This window comes from Cephus cinctus, unplaced genomic scaffold (assembly GCF_000341935.2).
Source record: "Cephus cinctus unplaced genomic scaffold, Ccin1 Ccin1_scaffold0709, whole genome shotgun sequence".
Classification (NCBI taxonomy): Eukaryota; Metazoa; Arthropoda; class Insecta; order Hymenoptera; family Cephidae; genus Cephus; species Cephus cinctus.
The window spans coordinates 737,536-749,603 of NW_014333329.1; the positions used below are offsets into that span (position 1 = coordinate 737,536).

Genomic DNA, 12,068 nt, shown 5'->3' on the forward strand with positions numbered 1-12,068 from the left:
TAGCGCCAACATTTTCAGAATACTGAAAATGTTACGTAACAGCCTTGCCGAGCTATGAAACTTCATAATTTTACAAAGAGTTGATATTTTCATGCATCGTTGTACAGGGGTGCACGTACCGTATAATCAATTTAATAATACTAGCTAGTTCAAACTTTATGAATACACGTTAAAGGTGTATTATCTTCAGTAGGAATTTTACACTATAGCTTCTAATATCCATTAGAGCATATGGCAAGTTCATGATTAACATAATTTAATGGTAAAGATTTTCCACTGGATATTCTTCTTGTATCAATGAACAATATACAAATATTTCTTCCGTACACAATGAAAATAATTGGCCAGTGATAAGATAATAAATGAATGCGCGCGCACGTCACTAAATAACGTGTCATCAATCGTACAAACTATAAAATGGAATATGCTCCAAGATCTAAAATTGCAATATCGGTCTCGTATACATAAAATCACAGAACCGGTGCGCATCGGCGTCAATTATTCGAATAAAATTTTTACGAGCCATGCCCGACAGATTTACAAAGAAAAGAAGCTAATCCAATCCCGCGAAAACTACCCCAAACATTACATTATACCTTCTTGGTTTCTTAAGAATCGTTACTTTATTAACAATAAGATATAAAATCATACCATTAACTAGTGGATTCTTTGGGTTCTCAAATGTCATGAAAAATATTATCGAGAATAATGAGATTCTTGTAACAGAATGAGGGGCAGGTAATGTATTAAAAAATTAATTCTCCAACTCCATTGAAGCTATGAAATTTATTGCATAGTGTCACAGCACTACAATATTAATTTACAATTTTTTTAAAAGAAGTCATTTATCCATGGGACGCAGCGATAGTCGTCGGGTATCATTTAAAAGGATAAGTTCAGTTTATGCACGGCAGGTAAGAGACACAGTCATTTCCATATTCTTAGAGACTGACTTTTGACTGAAGTCAGGGTTGGCTCCCTTGCGGATGCGTTCAGCCATATTTTGAGCAGCACCACTATTTGGGACGCAGTGGAAAGAGACGTTCTTTCTCTTTTCCTGATGAGCTTGGCAACCGGAAGCGCAAGTGGGAACTGGTCTCAGGGAGAAGCAGATCTGATGATCCTCTTCGATCACCAAGGTACGATGAGTCTGGCAGGACTTGCCTGAATGGCGTTGATTTTGGCGATCTGAGTTAGAGGATGAAGAACCATGACTGTTCTTTCCATGTTCCTTCTTGTTCTGACCCTTGTTGCTACGATTCCAGTAATGGCTATTGCCCCAATTGTTGTTCTCCTTCCTGGGGCGGCCTGCTTCCTGGTCGCTCACTACGTTTCCATACAGGATTACCTGCGTAGAGCAATGAGCTTGACGAGCACGCTCAGCATTCTCACGAGCTGGTCCTTCGCATTGCTCTCCATTGACCAGAGCGTAGGTTGCTGTAAATTCTTCAGGCTTCTTCAGAACGCAGTTCTGTGGTGTAGTGAAGTCCGTTGCTGGTTCGCCATCAAAGGTACCGCAAAGACCACGGATGGAATCGCGGTATTTGTTGGATGCCTGTTGGATATGGAATAAAAAATTATTAATATTAGAAAAATATTTCTTATTATTATTCTATCTTAATGGCAGGATCATTTCAAGTACCTGGATCAAGATGCGAGCACCATCGTACGTTGCGTCGATATCATATTTTTCTGAAGTAAACTTGACGGAACCGTCGGGAAGTTCATAAATTTGGAAGACGTTTTCATTATCATCGTCATTCTGATGATTGTGCTGATAGCTGTTATGTTGGGAGAACTTGATGCTGTTTCCATTAACCTCTACTTGTCCACGACTGGAACCGGAAGAACCAGAAGAGCGAGAAGATTTGGAAGAACCAGATGGTGACAGATGAACTTCATCTTCTCCGAGAACAATCTTGATTTCCTTCTGGTTGCTGCCAATTTCGCGACTGAGGATGCTTACTTGCATATCATCAGGAATATCGAGTTCACCATTGTGATTATCAGGATCTTCCTTGGGGTAAGAGGTCATGACAACGTGCCAGCAATTTCCAAGCTCCACTGGGTATGTGGTATTGTCAAATGTATTGACGTAATTGTCGTCAAGAGCGCAAGTAGCTGAAATAAATACGTAATAAATACGTAATTATAAAACTTCATTATTATAATATCCATCTTCAGAAATAACAAAATTATACTTACGAGCATATTGTCCCACGAAAGCCTTATGTCCTAATCTTTCAGCAACAGACATCACTGGATGAGCAGCAACAATGGGGACAACCCACTTATTAAGTTCCACATTTGTAAAGTTAGCATCCATGTTAGGTGCGTTGATAGACAAATTAGCACTTGTAAAGTCGGGTTCGATGTTGAAAGCAATGTCGATTTTGTTCGCCTGTTGTTCCTGAGGATTAACCATGTTCTCATAGGCATATGGGAAAGCCATAGCTTGAGCGTGTCTCAAAACTTTCATAGTCAAATTCTTCAATTCGTTCGAGACGCCATTGAATTTAAGACTAAGACGACCCTGATCCATAATGTTGGCACGAATGGTCATATTCTGGCAACCTGGGGAAGCTTGGAAGCCACGTTCCATCTGTTGTTGGCACTTCTTAGCAAGAGGTTCGTTTTCAAGGTATTCCTTGCGGTCCCTGCTTTGCTTCAATTTTCCTTGGACATTTACAGATGCACCAGATTTGCAATCTTCGCCAAAACGAATGTCCACGTCGAATTCGGTATTTGGATTAGCCTTCAATGCAGCATTGTAATTAAGTTCCGGTACATTGGGTGCACTAGCTTCAGCAGCAATGCACAATTCTCTTTTCTCTTGTTCGGCAGGCTTGGCAAAAGCGTAAAAGACAATCCTCTGCAGATCATCAACATTGCTACTAGCACGTGCGGCAGTCACCGCAAACTGAGCATTATTGTGGCCTGGGAATTCAACTCCTAGATTGAGAACGGCAGCATCGGCATCATGGATACCTTCAGCAGCCTTCTGAAGAAGTTCGTTCTGTCTACTTTGACTGGAAGGTTTATGACTTGAAGGTTGTGGAGCGTGAGCCTTAGGAGAAGATTTGCTGGATGAACCCTCTTTAGAATCTTCCGATAGAGTGTCCCAGGAAGCTGTTATAACAGCAGAGTTGGCAGTGCTTCCACTGGGGTCCAGGTAGAGATTATAGTTATTGTAATGAATGTTCTGTTGAGACCATGGGAAAGCAACGGCAGAAATGGCGTCGTGTTGTGCGAACTTATTGGCTGACCAGGAGTACAATTGCTGGAGAGGATTTTCATCAGCTTCAGCTTCAAGGCGGAATGATACACCGGTTGTCTTTGCACCAGCAACGACTTCTTGCGATTGCGGCTTGCGTCTTTGGACTAGATGTGCATTGTTGCCAGAAGTGACTGGAATCAGCTCAAGAATATTGTGCTTGGCAGTGTAAGGCAATGTACTGTAATGCAAAAGCCTGTAGTTCTTGTTTTGCTCGATTGGCTGAAGTTTCACGCGAACGTTCTGGTTCTCAGCGTCGTAATCGACACGTGCACGAATTGGCAAGTTCACTTGCAAATTCTTCTGGACTCCAGCAACGTAAGTCTGATGTTCGAATGGAGCGACGAATCCAAGTCTGCCCTGAAGTTGAGCCGAGTAGACGATATGGATATCAGTTGTTGCATTGACGGTTGATGGGAGATTGATCTCATCAGATGATCCACTGGCAAGATCGGGTTGGGATCGAACTTGAGCTTCACCGCCGATCTTCAATAGAGACGGCATCTTCAAGCTGTAGACGAATGGAAGACCCATTGCCGTGGGGAAGCCAAGGGTAATTTCAGTGCTATGCAATTTTGTCAGATTGAAACTTTCACCCTGTTTCAGGGCCTGAGCAGCCTTCTTCAAGACTGAAATAAAATGTTTTATTAAGTTATATGTTACTTTTGTTATCTCAAATGTATTTAGACATAATGTGGTACTTACGATGGGGAATTTGTTCAATGGTGTGATTATCAAAGGCGAAGAAGCGACTGGCAGAGTTCGAGTTAATGAAGAAATTTCCTTCTAGTTGTTCTGCATCTTCTGCTTCAATGTTCAGCATTTTAGCGATGCTGCTGGCTGTCCATTGATTTCCTGATTTTCCATGTCCGTGCTTCCTACTTCCTTTACGGGCATTTCCTCTTTCATAGCTCTCATCGTTATCCTGAACGAATTGATCTTTAAATACCGTAGCAAGATCTTCGATACTAGATACCATGGCATTGAACTGGGATGCTGGTGCATTGTATCCTCCATAATTAGCTTTGAAGCTAGCAAAAGCAGCTCTAGGAATGATACCGTCTTCACTTCCGATATAACTAGCGGCTAGTTTGTAGGCAAGGTTCATTTCCTGAATAGCGTAGTCCCTGAGGTAATTCTGAGAATACTGGAATCCGTAAGTCTCAGAGTTCAGCAAGTCCTTAGCTGCACGTGCGTTATGTGCGAGTTCCCTTTGGTCGTAATTCTCTAGTTCGGCAGCACTTTCAATGGCGGCCTTCACGGCGCCATTGACATGCTTGCTGTGATCGAAGTTAGTAAATTCAGCCATTCGCTGAAGAAGAGCAGCTGGGGGGTTCGTCTTCATCAATTGGAATACAGCAGCGCAACGGACCTGGTGTGCATCTCCAGTGTTCTGATAAATCTTGTACAAAACGGAACGTGCCAATTTTGGATAAAGGTTGGCTAGTTTATCCATGGATACGACCATCTGAAGACGTTGGAAAGTAGAAACTTCCTTCTCGCCTTCAAGATAAGGTTCGAAAACTGAAAGGATTTTTGGGTGAGCAATGTTTCCCAGTGCACGAACGAACAACTGGATCTTTGGGCTGTCGCCGTTTTTGATAGCATTCTTCAACTGATCCGCCATGTATGGAATGTATTTGTCGCGTGCTGCTGGATTACTCTTTGGTGAGAAGCGTCCAAATGCATGTACCGGGTAGCGATTATGAGCAGATTGGTTGCTCACTTGAGCGTCGCGGATGAGATCGGTAAAAGCAAGAATGGCTGACGAATTCAGGTACTGTTGTTTCTGAACTTCAGACTTCGTTATCAAGGACTAAAATTAAAAATAAAATTCATTAGGTATTACTTTGAATATTTTTTTATAATAGTTCAACGATACTTACGAATAGGGCATCCATGTATTCTGGCGTAGGTGTACGAGCACTCCTGGCGATCGTAGTAACGACTTCAGCTGCCTCGGCACCCTGAACCTTTCCGGTCTCAATCCAAGCCTTGATTGACATGAGGGCAGGTCCTGTTCCTGCTTCAGCAACAGCATCGCGCAATGCAACCCAGCTATTGCGACGAATACTATCGCTTTCACTATCGGGGTTAACATCGGATGCAGATTTGTATAATCCTTGCTGAGCTTCAGCGATCTGTCTCGTGTTCATGGTACGGACCAGGCTGGTCAGGATGCTGAACTTTTCTAGGGTCTGTTGTTTAGGGATTGAGCTTGGGTTTTGCAAGTCTTTGCCAATCTGAGAAGCGAGGGACTTGACTTGTTTAACGGGGTCCACTTCTTTAGACTGTTGTACAGCGCTTCCTTTGTAACCAATGAAGAATGGCATAAAGGGAGTTTCAGGTGCTTCGTTCAACGTTGGTCTTGGTTGTAAGTATTCTTCTTCGCTGCTAGAGATGGAACTAGAGCTAGAGCTGGAGCTGGAGCTGGAGCTGGAGCTGGAGCTGGAGCTGGAATCCCTCGCATGGGAAGGTGCAGCACGAGGTGCGCGTCTATTATTTCCACGCTTGCGATCTTCCTCGCTGGAACTGCTGGAACTGGAACTTGAGCTGCTATCAGAGTCAGAGCTGGAGGAACTTGAAGAACTGGATGAGCTGTCGTCATTATTGTAGTTAGGACGACGTTTCTCATTTCCCGAAAAAGCATTGTTGAAACTGTAGACCAGATTTCCAGTAGATTCACCATTTGATGGTGATGGTAAAGCATCAGATACAGACTGAACATCTTCCAATGTCAAGTTCACACGACTCACGACCATTCCATTTTGACTGTCATGCAAATGAGGGCTCAGGATGACTTTGTTGGTCGTAACTGAAGATTGAATCGTGAAACGTTTCAAACTACCAGAGACGATGATACGGCTCACAGATGATTTCTATAAATAGAATAATAATAATCTTCATATTAATCACCCTAATCGATTAATATTACAAGAAAATAGATATAAAAAGAAACTTACAGCAAGGAATCTTCCGTTATCGTTAGTGCCGGGTTCCCAGTCTGTCATTCCAGAAATACCAAAATGATATCCCATACGTTGATCGCAGTTGCTGTAGTTCTTGGTCTTGACAATATCAATGATATCACCGTCACCACGAAGATTGGGAATCGGTACCAGCTCAGGTTTACTTTGCAAGATGAATTCTGGCAGACGAGAAATATCGTAGAGTACTTCACATTCACCACTAACGGAATCCTCCATAGTTTTGAATACGGCATTAGGCTGATCCTCTTCAGGTTCCTGATTGTATCTGGACTTGATCAAGTTCTCGCCCTGAGTATCGACTTGAAGTTGGCTTACGATACTCTTAAGCACGTTCACTTCCCAAGTGGGGACGTCTTTGTTGACAATGAGATCGTCGACCACACCATTCTTCATTTTAATTTCGAAAGGCTTGCTGGATATCGGGAACTCCTGGTAATCCAGTGTCTTCTCCGGAATCTGGGAATCCCATCCTCCAGGAAGTTGCGTATGAATCTGCGCATAGCGGGCCTTCGAAATTCTCGCCTTTAGTGTGTTGTCATCTTTAGGCTGAATGGTCAATCGGGCTTTCATCGAAATACCGGCATACTGATCCGCCACTTGATGCAGGGCAGCAAGTGTACGTCCTTGGACGTTATATTGATATTCACTTCCGCTTTTCCAGCCATAGTGCTGGTCGGCTGTCACAGCTCCAGCTGTTTGTACGAATAATACAAGTTAAATGAAATACCGCACATGCACTTCCCATAGCAAGTTAATATTTCGAAAATTACCACAATTTTCTATAATAATCAAAACTCTATACTAATATGAATTTTCACAGTTTTATTGAACACAAGTTCTACTTACCAAGGAGCAAAAGTACCAAAGGAGACCACATCATATCGGTTAGATTCAAATGTGGAGTGAATGCTTTCTAGCTTGCAAAAGCTTTTATATGAAAATGCATCTGCTGTGTCAGCTTGATGGTCTGACCTAAGATCTGACAACGTCCGGCACGAGTTACAGATTTCGCCGTGTTGTCCTTGCAAGCTTGTAAGAATGACTGATCTTTGAGCACGTGTCACACTTTTATTGACCTTTGCAACATTGTATCATATGCATCCGGTGTCTTTAATAACAAAATTGATATTAATTATATGCTTATCGCGCGTGTATTGATAACTGACATCCTCTATACGTTATCTACAGGATATTACGTTCATCTTTGATACACCCCTACACCGTTTCTCTATCTACTCTATCCAGCATTATTTCTCATTGAACATTGGTATCGGAATATCGGTATTATGAACTGTAAAATTTTAACGTGCTGTACGCTTGGTGACATTCATAGGACGCAACATAAATTCCAATATACGATCATAGTGATGGGAATCGTATTGGAAAATTGCATCAGCGATCCCATCAAATATCTTCAGTAAGTGTAATAAAATGCACAAGAAAATAAAATTGCTTTAATTATTGTAACAGCTCGCAATCGGTATAGCGTTTGCCAATAGTCATTTTCAGTTGTTGATCCAGCGCTGGCAAACTATGGGCCTGGTACTGGCCCAATGGTGAATCTGAACGTCCTCCAAAATTAGATTGTGACTGTGAACACAGCCGCTTCTATTATACTAAAAAACAAGACACGGTGCCGCTTCGCGATGACCTCCATCCCGTAATGTATCATATGTCAATTTTCTGAGCCCAAAAACCTTCGCAGTCATCGCTGTGATCTTTAGCCATTATCAGATTCAAGAAATTCCTCATAAGACAATTCATCGATGGAACAGAGACCAAGTAGATGTCGAGGATCAAAAACAAGGTGCAGTAAAAAATGTACTCATTTGATAATCAAAATACAGTATAGAGAATTATTGTAAATTAAGCTCGTATGCGTTCATGTAAGTGCAACATCGACAGCTGGTCATCCTGTATAAACATTTCCTACCTCGACTGCAATTAAATAAATTGTACGTATGAGTTAAAAGTATTGAGTGCAATTAATAGCCAATTTTTTGACAACGCTCAATCTTTGATACTCGGCCGATGTCGAAAGACAGTTATTGCTGAAAAACGCCTAAACCAAGCATTGCCCCACTAGTGGCGGACGACGGTTGTTATAATTCCTACATTCAATAAATGCTCTGCCGATCTTGGGAGCCGACTCTGCGCCAACGTTCTTAACATTGACAGCTGTACTGGCTCAGTACTGGGCCCGTTGTAAATTTTTACATGGGTTGGGGTTGATTATTCTATCGTGGATAATGGCCACAATAAAAAAGAAAAAATGTGACTAAACATCCATCTTGTAAGTTTGTAATGAATCTGAATCAAGTTTAAAAAATGTATTCAATCTGTGCAAAACTTCTTACATGTGTAGGAAGATTCGCGAAATTTTTATCTAAAGCTAACTAGACGATGGAAGTAATACAAGTTACGAAACCAGAGACGAGCAGCAGAATTTGACTCATTTGAAACAGTGCAGCTCAACGCCCTGCACTGAACTGTTGAATACGGATTGATGAAAAATATAGGGCCTTTACTTAATCCAAACCCAAAGCCACATATGGGTTCAGGGAAAATCAATAAGTATGACGAGATAATAATTATATAACCGAGTTTTATTACTTATCAATAACAATAGAATTATTATAATATTCATTGAAATATTACGATACAGAAGAAACTAGCATACCTATTTACAGATTTTATTATTTACAAAAATATATTATATATCAACGAGCTACCGAAATTCAAGTACAAAAAGTATACCTTATCGTTATCTTATAATTGTCATACTACAGAATAATAGTAATAATGAATAACTAATGTGGATTCTCTATCACTCATCTTCAAGTATCATGATGACTATTCTCAATCAAACATTAACTAGCGCGAATGAGAAACGGTTCCACGTCATTGGCAACAGGGGTAGCAGCTTCAATATCCACCGGTGTGATAACAGCCTTAAGAATGGCTGTGGTATCAGGAATCTGTAAAAAAAAAGACACAACCTCAATTAAAGTCCATTCGCACCCAATAGATGTCACCGAAAAATAAATAACTACCTCATCGTTGTCATCAACCTCAACTTCTTGCAAGACGTCGTCCAGTACGGAAACGAAATGATCAGCATTCTCAATAGTAAACACCATAGGCGGTTTCAGCTTCAAAATGTTATTATCAGGTCCATCGCTGCTGACGAGAATCTTCTCCTCCTTCATTCGCGACACAACATGCTTTGCTTCGGCTGTAGCCGGGACTCTCTTTGTTCGATCCCGTACTAATTCGATTCCAACGAATAGCCCAGCACCACGTACGTCGCCAATGATGGGATGATTTTTGGCGAGTTTCTCCAATTGGGATATTAAATGATTTCCAACGTTTAAGGCATGCTCCTGGAGTCCTTCGCGCTCGATAACCTCCATGACTGCATTCGCCACTGCACAAGATACTGGATTTCCACCATACTGAAAGAAAAGGATAAACTTTGATTTCGTTCCGTTGCAAAATATTCGTCGGACAACTTTTTATCAATTTCCCAATGCATTCGAGCGTGTTCGAAATCTCCATTGAGATTCTCCGACTGCTGTACAGCTTGATTTAATTCCGCCGATATGGCCAGAGTGAAACGTTCTATGTATATCGAAGAATAGGGAGTTTATGAGTTAGCCGTATAATATAAAAATCCCATATCTTTCGTACGCGCTCGAGTAGTTCCTCCTGTACCGTAATCCCACATATCCATCGGAAACGCCATAGCCTTGTAAAACGCTAAAACGAGAACGTGTTTCTTGTGGAAAAATAAGAAACGGAACACTGCTTTCTTGTCTGGGATAGTCATGCCTTACGTGCCAGTTGCTAAAGTAAATAGATAAATGTTTTTCCTACGAACTTTTGTAATTTATCGAGGCACGTGTATTCTTAATCTGTCAATATAAATGATATGATATAATTACATACATAAGTTATCAAGAGAAAATATTATCATTTGAAAAATGCAGGTTACGCGTGGAATGTGAATACAATTCATTTTTGTATGATGTATCATGTCAGCTGCGTCAGTAAAGGTCAAACACGACACGTGGTATTCGAGTGAAAAATGGAGAAAAAAATATAGGTAGACAGAAAAATTGGACAAATCCCGAGTAAAAATGCCTGTCTCGAAAAAGCTTGTCGATCTCATGTGAAATCGTCGGAAATCAGGGAAAGCATGGAAAATCGAAATTGACTTTTGACAAATGGCGTCTGATGGAGGTGGAACAAATATTTTTTCCTCAATTTCGCCGGGAAACAAATGCTTAAAAAATCTATGCAGAGCGCCATAAATATCACGGGTTGGTGTGCGCGCATAGATAAAATTGATTAGCTATATGTATACTGGTGACTAGGGGGAGGAGTGATGGGTGGCTGGGTGGATCGATGTCGGTTAAACAGCGATAAATGCAATGATCAGATAGTCGGCCCGTAAATAAAGTTCGCATGCATAATGCATGTGCCATACAATGCACTTGTATTACTCAACGCTTCGTATGAGATACCGCACGCATATGTGTTCTAGATATATTCAAATACATAAACGGGTTGATAGCACATTTAGAAAATTCTGAGAAGGTATCGCGGAAATTACGATGCAGGTGAAAATAGGTTCGTGATTCCAACAGTGAAAAAAACTTTTATTATTTCCTCTCGAAAAGGCTTACCGTATTAAAATATTCGATTCCAGTATTTCGGAAGCTACCAGCGATTTCTTCGGTAGTGATCACAGCTGCTACGGGATGTCCATTTCCCATCGGTTTTCCAATTGTCACTATATCGGGGATAACGTCATATAACTGGAAAGCCCACATATGACTACCCACTCTTCCAAAACCGACTTGCACCTCGTCGGCAATACAGACACCGCCAGCATCTCGTACGTGTCTGAATATACAATTTTTAAAAATTTTTATTTTATTACAAAAAAGATTATTTAATACTTTTCCACTCACTTGTACACGTTTTTGTAATAATCTTGAGGTGGTAAAATCTGTCCACCTACGGACATAAGGCTCTCTGCGATATACGCACAAACTCCACGTCCCTCTGCTGTGACATCGTTGCAAATTTTCTTTACGTCATCGGCGTACTTTACTCCGAGATTCTCACTGGGATAGTCCACGTCGCGATACTTTCCCCGATAAACATCTGGACAGGGAGCCTGCAGACAAAAAACAGATACGAGTGCTTTTGGAATTCTCAAGATTATTAAATCTAAAGTGATATACTTTACTGTACGTATCTGACGATTTGATAAATAAGAAATGTATATATGATAAATATGCTTACCACATGAACCCAATCCTTCTTTCCAGTGCCATTGGGCTGATTGAACTTGAACGGCGAGATATCAATCATTGACGTCAGATGTCCATGATAGGCGCTATAATCAAAATAGTTATCATTACCGTATCTTTTTAACAGATTATTTAATTGCCTTACAGATACATATATGTTTATATGCTATCACACGTCCACAGATCAAATCTAAGAATAAAGGTCAACGTCAAATTTTATCTTATGCCTGAAATATTTTCAACTGCGACGTATCAACCACTTAACCAGCAATTAACGTCTCACAGGCAATTGCAATTATTTTGCATTTTTGAAAAACGTACGCAAACCGTTAACCTTTGTTCTAAACATACTTTGTACCGAGACACTTTTGACCCGTGCAAATGCTGATTTAAATTCCAGGTTAAGTGGTACGTCGCAGAACGACACCGCTATGAAAAAAAAAAAAAAAAAAAAAAAAAAAAAAAAAAAAAAAAAAACCCAAA

The 12,068-nt window shown here is 40.8% G+C and overlaps 2 protein-coding genes across 3 annotated transcripts in view; both read right to left on the reverse strand.

Annotated features, from left to right (window-relative positions):
• Window positions 1-767: 767 nt before the first annotated feature.
• LOC107270184 (vitellogenin) lies at window positions 768-7,264 on the reverse strand. Its single transcript, XM_015744975.2, has 7 exons — window positions 7,111-7,264; window positions 6,238-6,956; window positions 5,161-6,153; window positions 3,980-5,090; window positions 2,206-3,903; window positions 1,643-2,121; window positions 768-1,555 (listed from the first exon to the last, which is right to left on the reverse strand). Exons 1-7 carry the CDS (start codon window positions 7,142-7,144, stop codon window positions 902-904), a joined length of 5,688 nt encoding a protein of 1,895 aa, XP_015600461.1. The 5' UTR covers window positions 7,145-7,264; the 3' UTR covers window positions 768-901.
• A 1,587-nt stretch (window positions 7,265-8,851) lies between these two features.
• The window catches only part of LOC107270185 (alanine--glyoxylate aminotransferase 2-like), a 7,107-nt gene continuing 3,890 nt past the window's right edge, over window positions 8,852-12,068 (reverse strand). For both annotated transcript variants that reach the window (XM_025087611.1, XM_015744976.2), the window contains 5 exons: window positions 11,578-11,671; window positions 11,241-11,449; window positions 10,953-11,172; window positions 9,318-9,719; window positions 8,852-9,242 (listed from right to left, as the gene is read on the reverse strand). In XM_025087611.1, coding sequence (XP_024943379.1) covers window positions 9,135-9,242; window positions 9,318-9,719; window positions 10,953-11,172; window positions 11,241-11,449; window positions 11,578-11,671 — 1,033 coding nt within the window. In that variant the 3' untranslated portion in view covers window positions 8,852-9,134. The remainder of the gene's footprint in view (window positions 9,243-9,317; window positions 9,720-10,952; window positions 11,173-11,240; window positions 11,450-11,577; window positions 11,672-12,068) is intronic.